The 12,945-nt window shown below is 50.3% G+C and overlaps 1 protein-coding gene across 1 annotated transcript in view; it reads left to right on the forward strand.

Moving 5' to 3' along the window:
• atp10b (ATPase phospholipid transporting 10B) overlaps positions 1 to 12,945 on the forward strand; it is a 52,194-nt gene that overhangs the window by 17,587 nt on the left and 21,662 nt on the right. The window contains exons 8-10 of the mRNA XM_082955520.1: positions 5,230 to 5,433; positions 5,607 to 5,617; positions 12,074 to 12,247. Of these exons, the coding sequence (XP_082811646.1) occupies positions 5,230 to 5,433; positions 5,607 to 5,617; positions 12,074 to 12,247 (389 nt within the window). The remainder of the gene's footprint in view (positions 1 to 5,229; positions 5,434 to 5,606; positions 5,618 to 12,073; positions 12,248 to 12,945) is intronic.

A 12,945-nucleotide genomic window follows, 5' to 3' on the forward strand; every position in this document is an offset into this window, starting at 1 on the left:
CAGGTTTCGGGTCGAGAGCCAGACCTGATCCCCTGGCGTGAACACTGGGGCCTCACTGCGGTGGCGGTCAGCGCTCGTTTTCTGCCGGCCTTCGGCCCGTTTTAGGTGCCTCTGGACGGCCTCCCAGGTCTCCCTCGAGCGCTGTACCCAATCCTCCACCACAGGAGCCTTGGTCTGGCTCTGATTCCATGGTACCAGGACCGGCTGATACCCCAACAAGCACTGAAAGGGTGAAATGTCCGTTGAGGTGTGGCGGAGCGAGTTCTGGGCCATCTCTGCCCATGGAACATACCTCGCCCACTCCCCTGGCCGGTCCTGGCAATACGACTGCAGAAACCTACCGACATCCTGGTTTACTCTCTTCCATTACCCTCGGGGTGAAAACCAGAGGTCAGGCTGACCGAGACCCCCAGATGCTCCATGAACGCCTTCCACACCCAGGACGTGAACTGGGGACCCAGATCAGAAACTATGTCCTCAGGCACCCTGTAGTGCCGGAAGACGTGTGTTAATAGGGCCTCCGCAGTCTGTAGGGCCGTAGGGAGACCGGGCAAAGGGAGGAGACGACAGGACTTAGAAAACCGATCCATAACGACCAGGATCGTGGTGTTCCCCTGGGATGGAGGGAGATCGGTCAGGAAGTCTACCGATAGGTGTGACCAAGGCCGCTGTGGAACAGGGAGGGGTTGTAACTTCCCTCTGGGCAGGTGTCTAGGAGCTTTGCACTGAGCGCACACCGAACAGGAGGAGACGTAAACCCTCATGTCCTTGGCTAAAGTGGGCCGCCAGTACTTCCCCCTAAGGCTTCGCAACATCCTATCGATACCTGCATGACCAGAGGAGGGTAACGTATGTGCCCACCGAATCAATCTATCGCGGACACCAAGCGGGACATACTTCCGTCCCGCAGGACACTGAGGCTGAGTAGGCTCCGATCGAGATGCCCGCTTGATGTCCGCATCCACCTCCCACACCACCGGCGCCACCACATAAGAGGCCGGAAGTATGGGGGTGGGATCGATGGACCGTTCCTCTGTATCATACAGATGGGACAGTGTGTCTGCCTTAGTGTTCTGGGAACCTGGTCTATAGGAGATCGTAAATCTATATCTGGTGAAAAACATGGCCCACCTTGCCTGGCGAGGGTTCAGTCTCCTCGCCGCCCGGATGTACTCCAGATTACGGTGGTCAGTCCAGATGAGGAAAGGGTGTTGAGCCCCCTCAAGCCAATGTCTCCACACTTTCAGAGCTTTTACGATAGCTAGCAACTCCCGGTCCCCCACGTCATAGTTTTGCTCCGCCGGGCTGAGCTTCCTCAAAAAGAAAGCGCAGGGGAGGAGCTTCAGTGGCGTGCCCGAGCGCTGTGAGAGCACGGCTCCTACCCCAGCCTCGGACGCGTCCACCTCCACCATGAATGCCAAAGAGGGATCCGGATGAGCCAACACGGGAGCCTCGGTAAACAGAGACTTCAAGCGACCAAAAGCGCTGTCCGCCTCAGCCGACCACCGCAGACGCACCGGCCCTCCCTTCAGCACTGAGGTAATGGGAACAGCCACCTGCCCAAAAACCCGGATAAACCTCCGGTAGTAATTGGCAAACCCTAAAAACCGCTGCACCTCCTTTACCGTGGTGGGAGTCGGCCAATTACGCACGGCCGAAATGCGGTCACACTCCATTTCCACCCCTGATGTGGAAATGCGATACCCCAGGAAGGAGACGGACTGTTTGAAGAACACGCATTTCTCAGCCTTGACGTATAAGTCATGCTCCAACAGTCGCCCAAGAACCAGCGCACCAGAGACACATGCGCGGCGTGTGTAGCGTAATATATCAGAATGTCATCAATATAAGCCACCACACCCTGCCCGTGCAGGTCCCTGAGAATCTCGTCTACAAAGGATTGGAAGATGGCTGGAGCATTCTTCAACCCATACGGCATGACAAGGTACTCATAATGGCCGGACGTGGTACTAAATGCTGTCTTCCACTCATCTCCCGCCTGGATACGCACCAAGTTATACGTGCTCCTCAGATCCAATTTTGTGAAGAAGTGTGCTCCGTGAAATCGCCATAGCGATGAGAGGTAGTGGGTAACTGTACCCCACCGTAATCGAATTTAGACCTCTATAGTCAATGCACGGACGCAAACCTCCCTCCTTCTTCTTCACAAAAAAGAAACTCGAGGAGGCAGGTGACATGGAGGGCCCAATGTACCCATGCCTCAGAGATTCAGAGACATATTTTTCCATAGCCACCGTCTCCTCCTGTGACAGGGGATACACGTGACTCCTGGGAAGTGCGGCATTTACCTGGAGGTTTATCGCACAATCCCCTCGTCGATGAAGTGGTAATTGGGTCGCCCTCTTTTTACAGAAGGCGATAGCCAAATCGGCATATTCGGGGGGAATGCGCACAGTGGAGACTTGGTCTGGACTCTCCACCGTCGTTGCACCAATGGAAACTCCCACACACCTACCTGAGCACTCCTCTGACCACCCCTTTAGAGCCCTCTGTTGCCACAAAATAGTGGGGTTGTGAAATGCCAACCAGGGAATCCCCAGCACCACCGGAAACGCAGGAGAATCAATGAGGAAGAAACTAATTCTCTCCTCATGACCCCCCTGCGTAACCATGTCCAGTGGAGCCGTGGACTCCCTGACCACCCCTGACCCCAATGGTCGACTATCTAGGGAGTGTACCTGAAAGGGTTTTCCGTCTGAACCTGGGGAATCCCTAACCTATGCGCAAAACCGCGGTCCATAAAATTCCCTGCTGTGCCTGAATCGACTAGCTCCTTATGCTGAGAATGGGGGAAGAACTCAGTGAAAGAAATTAACACATACATGTGACCAACAGGGGGCTCTGGGTGAGCCTGGTGCTGACTCACCTGGGTGTCCGAACAGTGCTCGGCCTGTCGTCTGAACTCCCAGACGAGCCCCTCCAGCACCGGTCGGCAGTGTGCCCTCCCCGACCACATCCGGTGCAGGAGGAGGCTCCTCCTCCGATCGGCCTCACTACGGCACCTCCTAACTCCATGGGGGTTGGAGCGGAGGTGCTGGGGGGTGGAACCAACTGGACCCGATCCGGACGCCCGCGTGTAGCCAGCAAGTTATCCAACCTTATGGACATGTCCACTAGCTGGTCCAGGGTGAGGGTAGCGTCTCTGCATGCTAGCTCCCTGCAGACGTCCTCACGTAGGCTGCACCTATAGTGGTCAATCAGGGCCCTGTCGGTCCACCCCGAGCCGGCGGCCATGGTCCTGAACTCCAGCGCGAAGTCTTGGGTGCTCCTCGTCTCCTGCTGTAGATGGAACAGACGCTCACCCTCCACTCGCCCCTCAGGGGGATGGTCGAACACAGCCCGGAAGCGGCGGGTGAACTCTGGGTAGTTGTCCCTCGCCGAGTCTGGTCCCTCCCAGACAGCGTTGGCCCACACCAGAGCTTTGCCTGACAGGCAGGAGACGAGGGCGTTCATGCTCTCACCTCCCGAAGGAGCCGGGTGAACGGTTGCCAAGTACAGCTCCAGCTGGAGCAGGAAACCCTTACACCCGGCAGTCGTCCCATCGTACTCCCTCGGGAGTGCGAGCCGAATACCGCTGGGCCCGGATGGCGCCGGCGCAGGTGGTGGTGCATGTTGGTACGTGGCGGGTGGAGGGGTAGGCAGGCCACCCCTCTCCCATCTCTCCATCATTGCCATCACCTGATCAATGGCGGTCCCGAGACAGTGGAGAATGGTGGTGTGGTGTTGAACGCGCTCCTCCATGGAAGTGGAGAGTGCGTCAGCTCCTGTTGACTCCATTGTGGTGGTGCGGGATTCTGTAACAATGCCTCCTAGTGGGGAGGGGGGGTGTAGGAATCAGGAGCAGGAGAGCAAAGAAGTTCCAGTGGCACACAACGTTTAATAAGGTGGTCCCGAACTCACAAATACAAACAAGTGAGAAAAACACGCACAAACGTAGTTGCCACCAACAGGGAATAAACCGCACACATGGAGGAGAAACCTCGACTCCAAAAACAAAGTCTCGAAAAGCGCACGGTAACATCTACCAAAAATAAATCAAAACCCCATGGTGCAGGCACGCACCCCTAACATGCAATACACACAAATAATCCCGCACAAAGCCTAGCATGCAGCGGGGTGTATATAAACCCACCAAAATCAACTTAACTGAACACAGGTGGGAAAAAACCGACAGACACAAACGAAAAGGAAAATGGGATCGGTGGCAGCAAGTAGGCCGGCGACGACGACCGCCGAGCACCACCCGAACAGGTAGAGGAGCCACCTTTGGTGGAAGTCGTGACATCATTTAAAATGGGTTAGGGTTAGGGTTAGGGTTAGGGTTAGGGTTAGGGAGTAAAATGTACATTATTTTCTTTAGGAATGTAGTGGAGTAAAAGTATAAGTTGTCAAAAATATAAATAGTAAAGTACAGATACCCCCAAAAACGGCTTAAGTAGTACTTTAAAGTATTTTTACTTAATAAATACTTTACACCACTGGGGAACTGTAAATAAACAACTGGAAGCGTAAAGAAACAATGGAAACTGTAAAGAAACATTTGGAACTGAAACCAGTTGAACATGCCCTGCTGTTCAAATAGCATCCGAGGACCTATGTACCCAATTGGGACTATAAAGACATTGGTTGATTGTGATCGTCAAGGTCACTGGATGTAATTTGAGCTCTTCCACTATTCTCTACTTAGTTGTTTTTTAGGTATTTTAATGTGACTTGCTACAGCATAGATGTTTGTTGGTGGTCCAGTCTTTGATGGTATAAACAAATTTATGAGTTCCACAAACCCCGCTGGCTTACCAACTTTAACCCTGGTTTCAACCATCTGGACTACAGTTTAGCAGGTACTGCTATAGGAATCTACCTTTCTCTTGTTATCAACCCAATGTTTCCTCATTTCTCTCAGAACATTCAAATGTTTTTAAAGACAGAATATTGTGGGGCTCTGGCCTTGAGCTAGGCCCCTGAAATGCTGATGCAGTTTTAATTAGGGGTTCTAGCACCAGTAATGGTGAAAAATGACCCTTTCTAGTTTCATCTGGTTCTGTAGTCTACTGACTGTAATCTGCTGCAGGATCTGTTTATGCTGTCTGGCCAACCCCTATGATCATTAAACATCAACAGGAGTTGGCTCCACAGTACAAACAGATATGGGCCCAGCTTATACTAACTGAGTGAGTACAGTGAACATGTTTTGGCTCTCCTCTCCAGACGTCCGTCTGGCTGTCCTTGGGGAGGCTGATGACACAGAGGAAGAGGTCCTCTTCCACCAGAGACCACTCCCCTTGAGGACAGGATGGACCCTGGAAGACAATCATGACCATGACCCAGAAGTAATACAATGTTGCCATGGCGCCCAGCGACAGGAACAAGGAAAGAAGTGCCCAGGGGGAAGTAGCATTCAGCAGTCCACTGGTGAGATTATAGCTTTATGATAACAATAACAACAACAATAGAAACAATGTATTTGTTAGGCTGAGTACCCAATGTATCCATACTGCTCAAGCAAGAAAGTTCTGGATGGTACAATGCTTAAAATAACTCAACCTAAAACACAGCATATAATGTTTTTATGACTCTGTGGTCAGTGGGTGCGTGGGTGGGTGTGTCCCTTTGCCGTATCTGTAGTTGCACAGATGGTCATGCTGAGCAAAATGACGCCATGGGCTACTGATATCACATCACATCACATCAACATCACATCACATCAACATCACATCACATGTCATCAACATCAACATTACATCACATTACATCACATTAACATCACCATCACATCAACATCACATCACATCTCATCAACATCAACATTACATCACATCACCATCACATCAACATCACATCAACATTACATCACATTACACCTCACATCCACACATCACATCACATCAACATCACATCACACATCAACATTACATCACATCACATCAACATCACATCAACATTACATCACATTACATCACATCAACATCAACATCAACATTACATCACATCAACATCAACATCACATTAACATCACATTACATCACATTGCCGATAAACATGAGCCAGATTAGTCATGCATCCCAAATGGCACTTTGTTCCCAATATACAGTAGTGCCTACTTTTGACCAGGACCCGTAGGGAATAGGGTGCGATTGGGGACAATATACAGTATTCATTGTCATCCAGATATACAGCAGTAGGCAGCAGCAGTAGATAGCAGCAGTAGGCAGCAGCAGTAGAAAGCAGCAGTAGGCAGCAGCAGTAGATAGCAACAGTAGGCAGCAGCAGTAGATAGCAGCAGTAGGCAGCAGCAGTAGATAGCAGCAGTAGGTAGCAGCAGTAGGTAGCAGCAGTAGGTAACAGCAGTAGGTAGCAGTAGATATCAGCAGTAGATGGCAGCAGTAGATAGCAGCAGTAGGTAGCAGCAGTAGGTAGCAGCAGTAGGTAGCAGTAGATAGCAGCAGTAGATAGCAGCAGTAGATAGCAGCAGTAGCTAGCAGCAGTAGGTAGCAGTAGATAGCAGCAATAGATGGCAGCAGTAGGTAGCAGCAGTAGACAGCAGCAGTAGATAGCAGCAGTAGGTAGCAGCCGTAGGTAGCAGCAGTAGATAGCAGCAGTAGATAGTAGTAGATAGCAGCAGTAGATGACAGCAGTAGGTAGCAGCAGTAGGTAGCAGCAGTAGGTAGCAGCAGTAGATGGCAGCAGTAGATGGCAGCAGTAGATAGCAGCAGTAGGTAGCAGCAGTAGGTAGCAGTAGATAGCAGCAGTAGATAGCAGCAGTAGATAGCAGCAGTAGATAGTAGTAGATAGCAGCAGTAGATAGCAGCAGTAGATGGCAGCAGTAGGTAGCAGCAGTAGAGAGTAGTAGATAGCAGCAGTAGATAGTAGCAGTAGATAGTAGTAGATAGCAGCAGTAGATAGTAGCAGTAGATAGTAGTAGATAGCAGCAGTAGATAGCAGCAGTAGGTAGCAGCAGTAGATAGTAGTAGATAGCAGCAGTAGATGGCAGCAGTAGGTAGCAGCAGTAGGTAGCAGCAGTAGATAGAAGTAGATAGCAGCAGTAGATAGCAGCAGTAGATAGTAGTAGATAGCAGCAGTAGATAGCAGCAGTAGGTAGCAGCAGTAGGCAGCAGCAGTAGGTAGCAGCAGTAGATAGCAGCAGTAGGTAGCAACAGTAGGTAGCAGCAGTAGATAGCAGCAGTAGATAGCAGCAGTAGATAGCAGCAGTAGGTAGCAGCAGTAGGTAGCAGCAGCAGATAGCAGCAGTAGGTAGCAGCAGTAGGTAGCAGCAGTAGAAAGCAGCAGTAGGCAGCAGCAGTAGATAGCAGCAGTAGATAGCAGCAGTAGGTAGCAGCAGAAGGTAGCAGCAGTAGATAGCAGCAGTAGGCAGCAGCAGTAGATAGCAGCAGTAGGTAGCAGCAGTAGGTACCAGCAGTAGAAAGCAGCAGTAGGCAGCAGCAGTAGATAGCAACAGTAGGCAGCAGCAGTAGGGAATAGGGTGCGATTGGGGACAATATACAGTATTCATTGTCATCCAGATATACAGCAGTAGGCAGCAGCAGTAGATAGGAGCAGTAGGCAGCAGCAGTAGAAAGCAGCAGTAGGCAGCAGCAGTAGATAGCAACAGTAGGCAGCAGCAGTAGATAGCAGCAGTAGGCAGCAGCAGTAGATAGCAGCAGTAGGTAGCAGCAGTAGGTACCAGAAGTAGATAGCAGCAGTAGGTAGCAGCAGTAGGTAGCAGCAGTAGATAGCAGCAGTAGATAGCAGCAGTAGATAGCAGCAGTAGGTAGCAGCAGCAGATAGCAGCAGTAGGTAGCAGCAGTAGGTAGCAGCAGTAGAAAGCAGCAGTAGGCAGCAGCAGTAGATAGCAGCACTAGATAGCAGCAGTAGGTAGCAGCAGAAGGTAGCAGCAGTAGGTAGCAGCAGTAGATAGCAGCAGTAGATACAGCAGTAGATAGCAGCAGTAGGTAGCAGCAGTAGGTAACAGCAGTAGGTAGCAGTAGATATCAGCAGTAGATGGCAGCAGTAGATAGCAGCAGTAGGTAGCAGCATTAGGTAGCAGCAGTAGGTAGCAGTAGATAGCAGCAGTAGATAGCAGCAGTAGATAGCAGCAGTAGCTAGCAGCAGTAGATACAGCAGTAGATAGCAGCAGTAGGTAGCAGCAGTAGGTAGCAGTAGATGGCAGCAGTAGATGGCAGCAGTAGATAGCAGCAGTAGTTGGTAGCAGCAGTAGGTAGCAGTAGATAGCAGCAGTAGATAGCAGCAGTAGATGGCAGCAGTAGATAGCAGCAGTAGCTAGCAGCAGTAGGTAGCAGCAGTAGATAGCAGCAGTAGGTAGCAGCAGTAGGTAGCAGCAGTAGGTAGCAGCAGTAGATAGCAGCAGTAGATACAGCAGTAGATAGCAGCAGTAGGTAGCAGCAGTAGGTAGCAGCAGTAGAAAGCAGCAGTAGGCAGCAGCAGTAGATAGCAGCAGTAGGTAGCAGCAGTAGGTAGCAGCAGAAGGCAGCAGCAGTAGGTAGCAGTAGGTAGCAGCAGTAGGTAGCAGTAGATAGCAGCAGTAGATGGCAGCAGTAGATAGCAGCAGTAGTAGGTAGCAGCAGTAGGTAGCAGCAGTAGGTAGCAGTAGATAGCAGCAGTAGCTAGCAGCAGTAGGTAGCAGCAGTAGGTAACAGCAGTAGGTAGCAGTAGATATCAGCAGTAGATGGCAGCAGTAGATAGCAGCAGTAGGTAGCAGCAGTAGGTAGCAGCAGTAGGTAGCAGTAGATAGCAGCAGTAGATAGCAGCAGTAGATAGCAGCAGTAGCTAGCAGCAGTAGGTAGCAGTAGATAGCAGCAATAGATGGCAGCAGTAGGTAGCAGCAGTAGACAGCAGCAGTAGATAGCAGCAGTAGGTAGCAGCCGTAGGTAGCAGCAGTAGATAGCAGCAGTAGATAGTAGTAGATAGCAGCAGTAGATGACAGCAGTAGGTAGCAGCAGTAGGTAGCAGCAGTAGGTAGCAGCAGTAGATGGCAGCAGTAGATGGCAGCAGTAGATAGCAGCAGTAGGTAGCAGCAGTAGGTAGCAGTAGATAGCAGCAGTAGATAGCAGCAGTAGATAGCAGCAGTAGATAGCAGCAGTAGATAGTAGTAGATAGCAGCAGTAGATAGCAGCAGTAGATGGCAGCAGTAGGTAGCAGCAGTAGATAGCAGCAGTAGATAGTAGTAGATAGCAGCAGTAGATAGTAGCAGTAGATAGTAGTAGATAGCAGCAGTAGATAGTAGCAGTAGATAGTAGTAGATAGCAGCAGTAGATAGTAGCAGTAGATAGTAGTAGATAGCAGCAGTAGATAGCAGCAGTAGGTAGCAGCAGTAGATAGTAGTAGATAGCAGCAGTAGATGGCAGCAGTAGGTAGCAGCAGTAGGTAGCAGCAGTAGATAGAAGTAGATAGCAGCAGTAGATAGCAGCAGTAGATAGCAGCAGTAGATAGCAGCAGTAGATAGCAGCAGTAGGTAGCAGCAGTAGGCAGCAGCAGTAGGTAGCAGCAGTAGATAGCAGCAGTAGGTAGCAACAGTAGGTAGCAGCAGTAGATAGCAGCAGTAGATAGCAGCAGTAGGTAGCAGCAGTAGGCAGCAGCAGTAGATAGCAGCAGTAGGTAGCAACAGTAGGTAGCAGCAGTAGGTAGCAGCAGTAGGTAGCAGCAGTAGATAGCTGCAGTAGATAGCAGCAGTAGGTAGCAGCAGTAGATAGCAGCAGTAGATAGCAGTAGTAGGTAGCAGCAGTAGATAGTAGTAGATAGCAGCAGTAGATAGCAGCAGTAGATAGCAGCAGTAGGTAGCAGCAGTAGGTAGCAGCAGATAGCAGCAGTAGATAGCAACAGTAGATAGCAGCAGTAGGTAGCAGCAGTAGGCAGCATCAGTAGATAGCAGCAGTAGGTAGCAGCAGTAGGCAGCAGCAGTAGGTAGCAGCAGTAGGTAGCAGCAGTAGATAGCAGCAGTAGATAGCAGCAGTAGATAGTAGTAGATAGCAGCAGTAGGTAGCAGCAGTAGATAGCAGCAGTAGGTAGCAGCAGTAGGTAGCAGCAGTAGGTAGCAGCAGTAGATAGTAGTAGATAGCAGCAGTAGGTAGCAGCAGTAGGTAGTAATAGATAGCAGCAGTAGATAGCAGCAGTATGTAGCACCAGTAGGTAGCAGCAGTAGAGAGTAGTAGATAGCAGCAGTAAGTAGCAGCAGTAGGTAGTAGCAGATAGCAGCAGTAGATAGCAGCAGTCGATAGCAGCAATAGGTAGCAGCAGTAGATAGCAGCAGTAGGTAGCAGCAGTAGATAGTAGTAGATAGCAGCAGTAGGTAGCAGCAGTAGGTAGTAGTAGATAGCAGCAGTAGATAGCAGCAGTAGATAGCAGCAGTAGCTAGCAGCAGTAGGTAGCAGCAGTAGATAGTAGTAGATAGCAGCAGTAGGTAGCAGCAGTAGATAGCAGCAGTAGGTCGCAGCAGTAGGTAGCAGCAGTAGATAATAGTAGATAGCAGCAGTAGGTAGCAGCAGTAGGTAGTAGTAGATAGCAGCAGTAGATAGCAGCATTAGGTAGCAGTAGGTAGCAACAGTAGGTAGCAGCAGTAGGTAGCAGCAGTAGATAGCAGCAGTAGGTAGCAGCAGTAGATAGCAGCAGTAGGTCGCAGCAGTAGGTAGCAGCAGTAGGTAGCAGCAGTAGATAGCAGCAGTAGGTAGCAGCAGTAGGTAGTAGTAGATAGCAGCAGTAGGTAGCAGCAGTAGATAATAGTAGATAGCAGCAGTAGGTAGCAGCAGTAGGTAGTAGTAGATAGCAGCAGTAGATAGCAGCATTAGGTAGCAGTAGGTAGCAACAGTAGGTAGCAGCAGTAGGTAGCAGCAGTAGATAGCAGCAGTAGGTAGCAGCAGTAGGTAGTAGTAGATAGCAGCAGTAGATAGTAGTAGGTAGCAGCAGTAGGTAGCAGCAGTTGGTAGCAGCAGTAGGTAGCCGCAGTAGATAGCAGCAGTAGGTAGCAGCAGTAGGTAGCAGCAGTAGATAGCAGTAGATAGCAGCAGTAGATAGTAGTAGGTAGCAGCAGTAGGTAGCAGCAGTTGGTAGCAGCAGTAGGTAGCAGCAGTAGGTAGCAGCATTAGGTAGCAGCAGTAGATAGCAGCAGTAGGTAGCAGCAGTAGTAGATAGCAGCAGTAGATAGCAGCAGCAGGTAGCAGCAGTAGGTAGCAGCAGTAGATAGCAGCAGTAGGTAGCAGCAGTAGGTAGCAGCAGTAGGTAGCAGCAGTAGATAGCAGCAGTAGATAGCAGCAGTAGGTAGCAGCAGTAGATAGCAGCAGTAGATAGCAGCAGTAGGTAGCAGCAGTAGATAGTAGTAGATAGCAGCAGTAGATAGCAGCAGTAGCTGGCAGCAGTAGATAGCAGCAGTAGATAGCAGCAGTAGGTAGCAGCAGTAGATAGCAGCAGTAGGTAGCAGCAGTAGATAGCAGCAGTAGATAGCAGCAGTAGATAGTAGTAGATAGCAGCAGTAGATAGCAGCAGTAGGTAGCAGCAGTAGATAGCAGTAGTAGGTACCAGCAGTAGATAGCAGCAGTAGGTAGCAGCAGTAGATAGCAGCAGTAGGTAGCAGCAGTAGATAGCAGCAGTAGATAGCAGCAGTAGGTAGCAGCAGTAGGTAGCAGCAGTAGATAGCAGCAGTAGATAGCAGCAGTAGATACCAGTAGAGAGCAGCAGTAGGTAGCAGCAGTAGGTAGCAGCAGTAGATAGCAGTAGATAGCAGCAGTAGGTAGCAGCAGTAGATAGCAGTAGACAGCAGCAGTAGGTAGCAGCAGTTGGTAGCAGCAGTAGGTAGCAGTAGGTAGCAGCAAACATATTTCCTTTGACATTGTGGGGGTAGTGACAAAAAAAATGACAAAAAATACTCTATTGAATCAATTTTAAATTTAGGCTGTAACTCAAAAACATTTGGAAAAACCTTTCTGAAGGCACTGTACTCCACAGCCCATACTGCATTAACACTTTTATAACCAACCCCGTCCCATAGAGGTACAGTGAAACAGTATGGTGTTTCATTCTGTCCCCCTGTCCTTTCTGTGTACAGGAAACAGAGGTGGTGCCAGACAGAAAGCTACTTCAGCGTGTTCTGAGAGGTGGTGGTGACGGGCCTGGTGGCTGCCAGGAAACAGATCTCTACCTTGACTTCTTCCTGGCTCTTGCTGTCTGCAACACGGTGGTGGTTTCCACGGCAACGCGGGCTCAGGCTCAAAGACGGAGAGTGAGTCGTGCTCTGTTCCAAGTGTTCCGTTCCTCTCCTCCGTTCTCTTCTCTTCACTGTGACCCTGACTTGTTGTAGGAGACAGGAAGATGGGATGCGGAGGAGGGAAGGAGGAGAAGCGAGGAGGAAGAGGGGGAGAAAATGGGGAGAGAGGAAGATGGGATGCAGAGGAGGGAAGGAGGTGAAGCGAGGAGGAGGAGTGGAGGAAGAGGGGGAGGAAAGGAGGGAGAGAGGGAGATGGGATACAGAGGAGGGAAGGAGGAGAAGCGAGGAGGAAGAGTGGAGGAAGAGGCGGAGGAAAGGGGGGAGAGAGGGAGATGGGATACAGAGGAGGGAAGGAGGAGAAGCGAGGAGGAAGAGTGGAGGAAGAGGGGGAGGAAAAGGGGGAGAGAGGGAGATGGGATGCAGAGGAGGGAAGGAGGAGAAGCGAGGAGGAGGTGTGGAGTAAGAGGGGGAGGAAAGGAGGGAGAGAGGGAGATGGGATGCAGAAGAGGGAAGGAGGAGAAGCAAGGAGGAGGAGTGGAGGAAGAGGGGGAGGAAAGGAGGGAGAGAGGGAGATGGTTTTGTAACCTCAACTTCTAAGACCCCAGGTTATATATCAATATTTGATCTTGATTATAATATTAAACCTTCCTAAATTAAAGGCTGCCTTCGTGACAGATCCTGATGGTTGAAAATGTGCAATTTTACCAGAACAG

This window comes from Salmo salar, chromosome 09 (assembly GCF_965601325.2).
Source record: "Salmo salar chromosome 09, fSalSal1, whole genome shotgun sequence".
Lineage (NCBI taxonomy): Eukaryota > Metazoa > Chordata > Actinopteri > Salmoniformes > Salmonidae > Salmo > Salmo salar.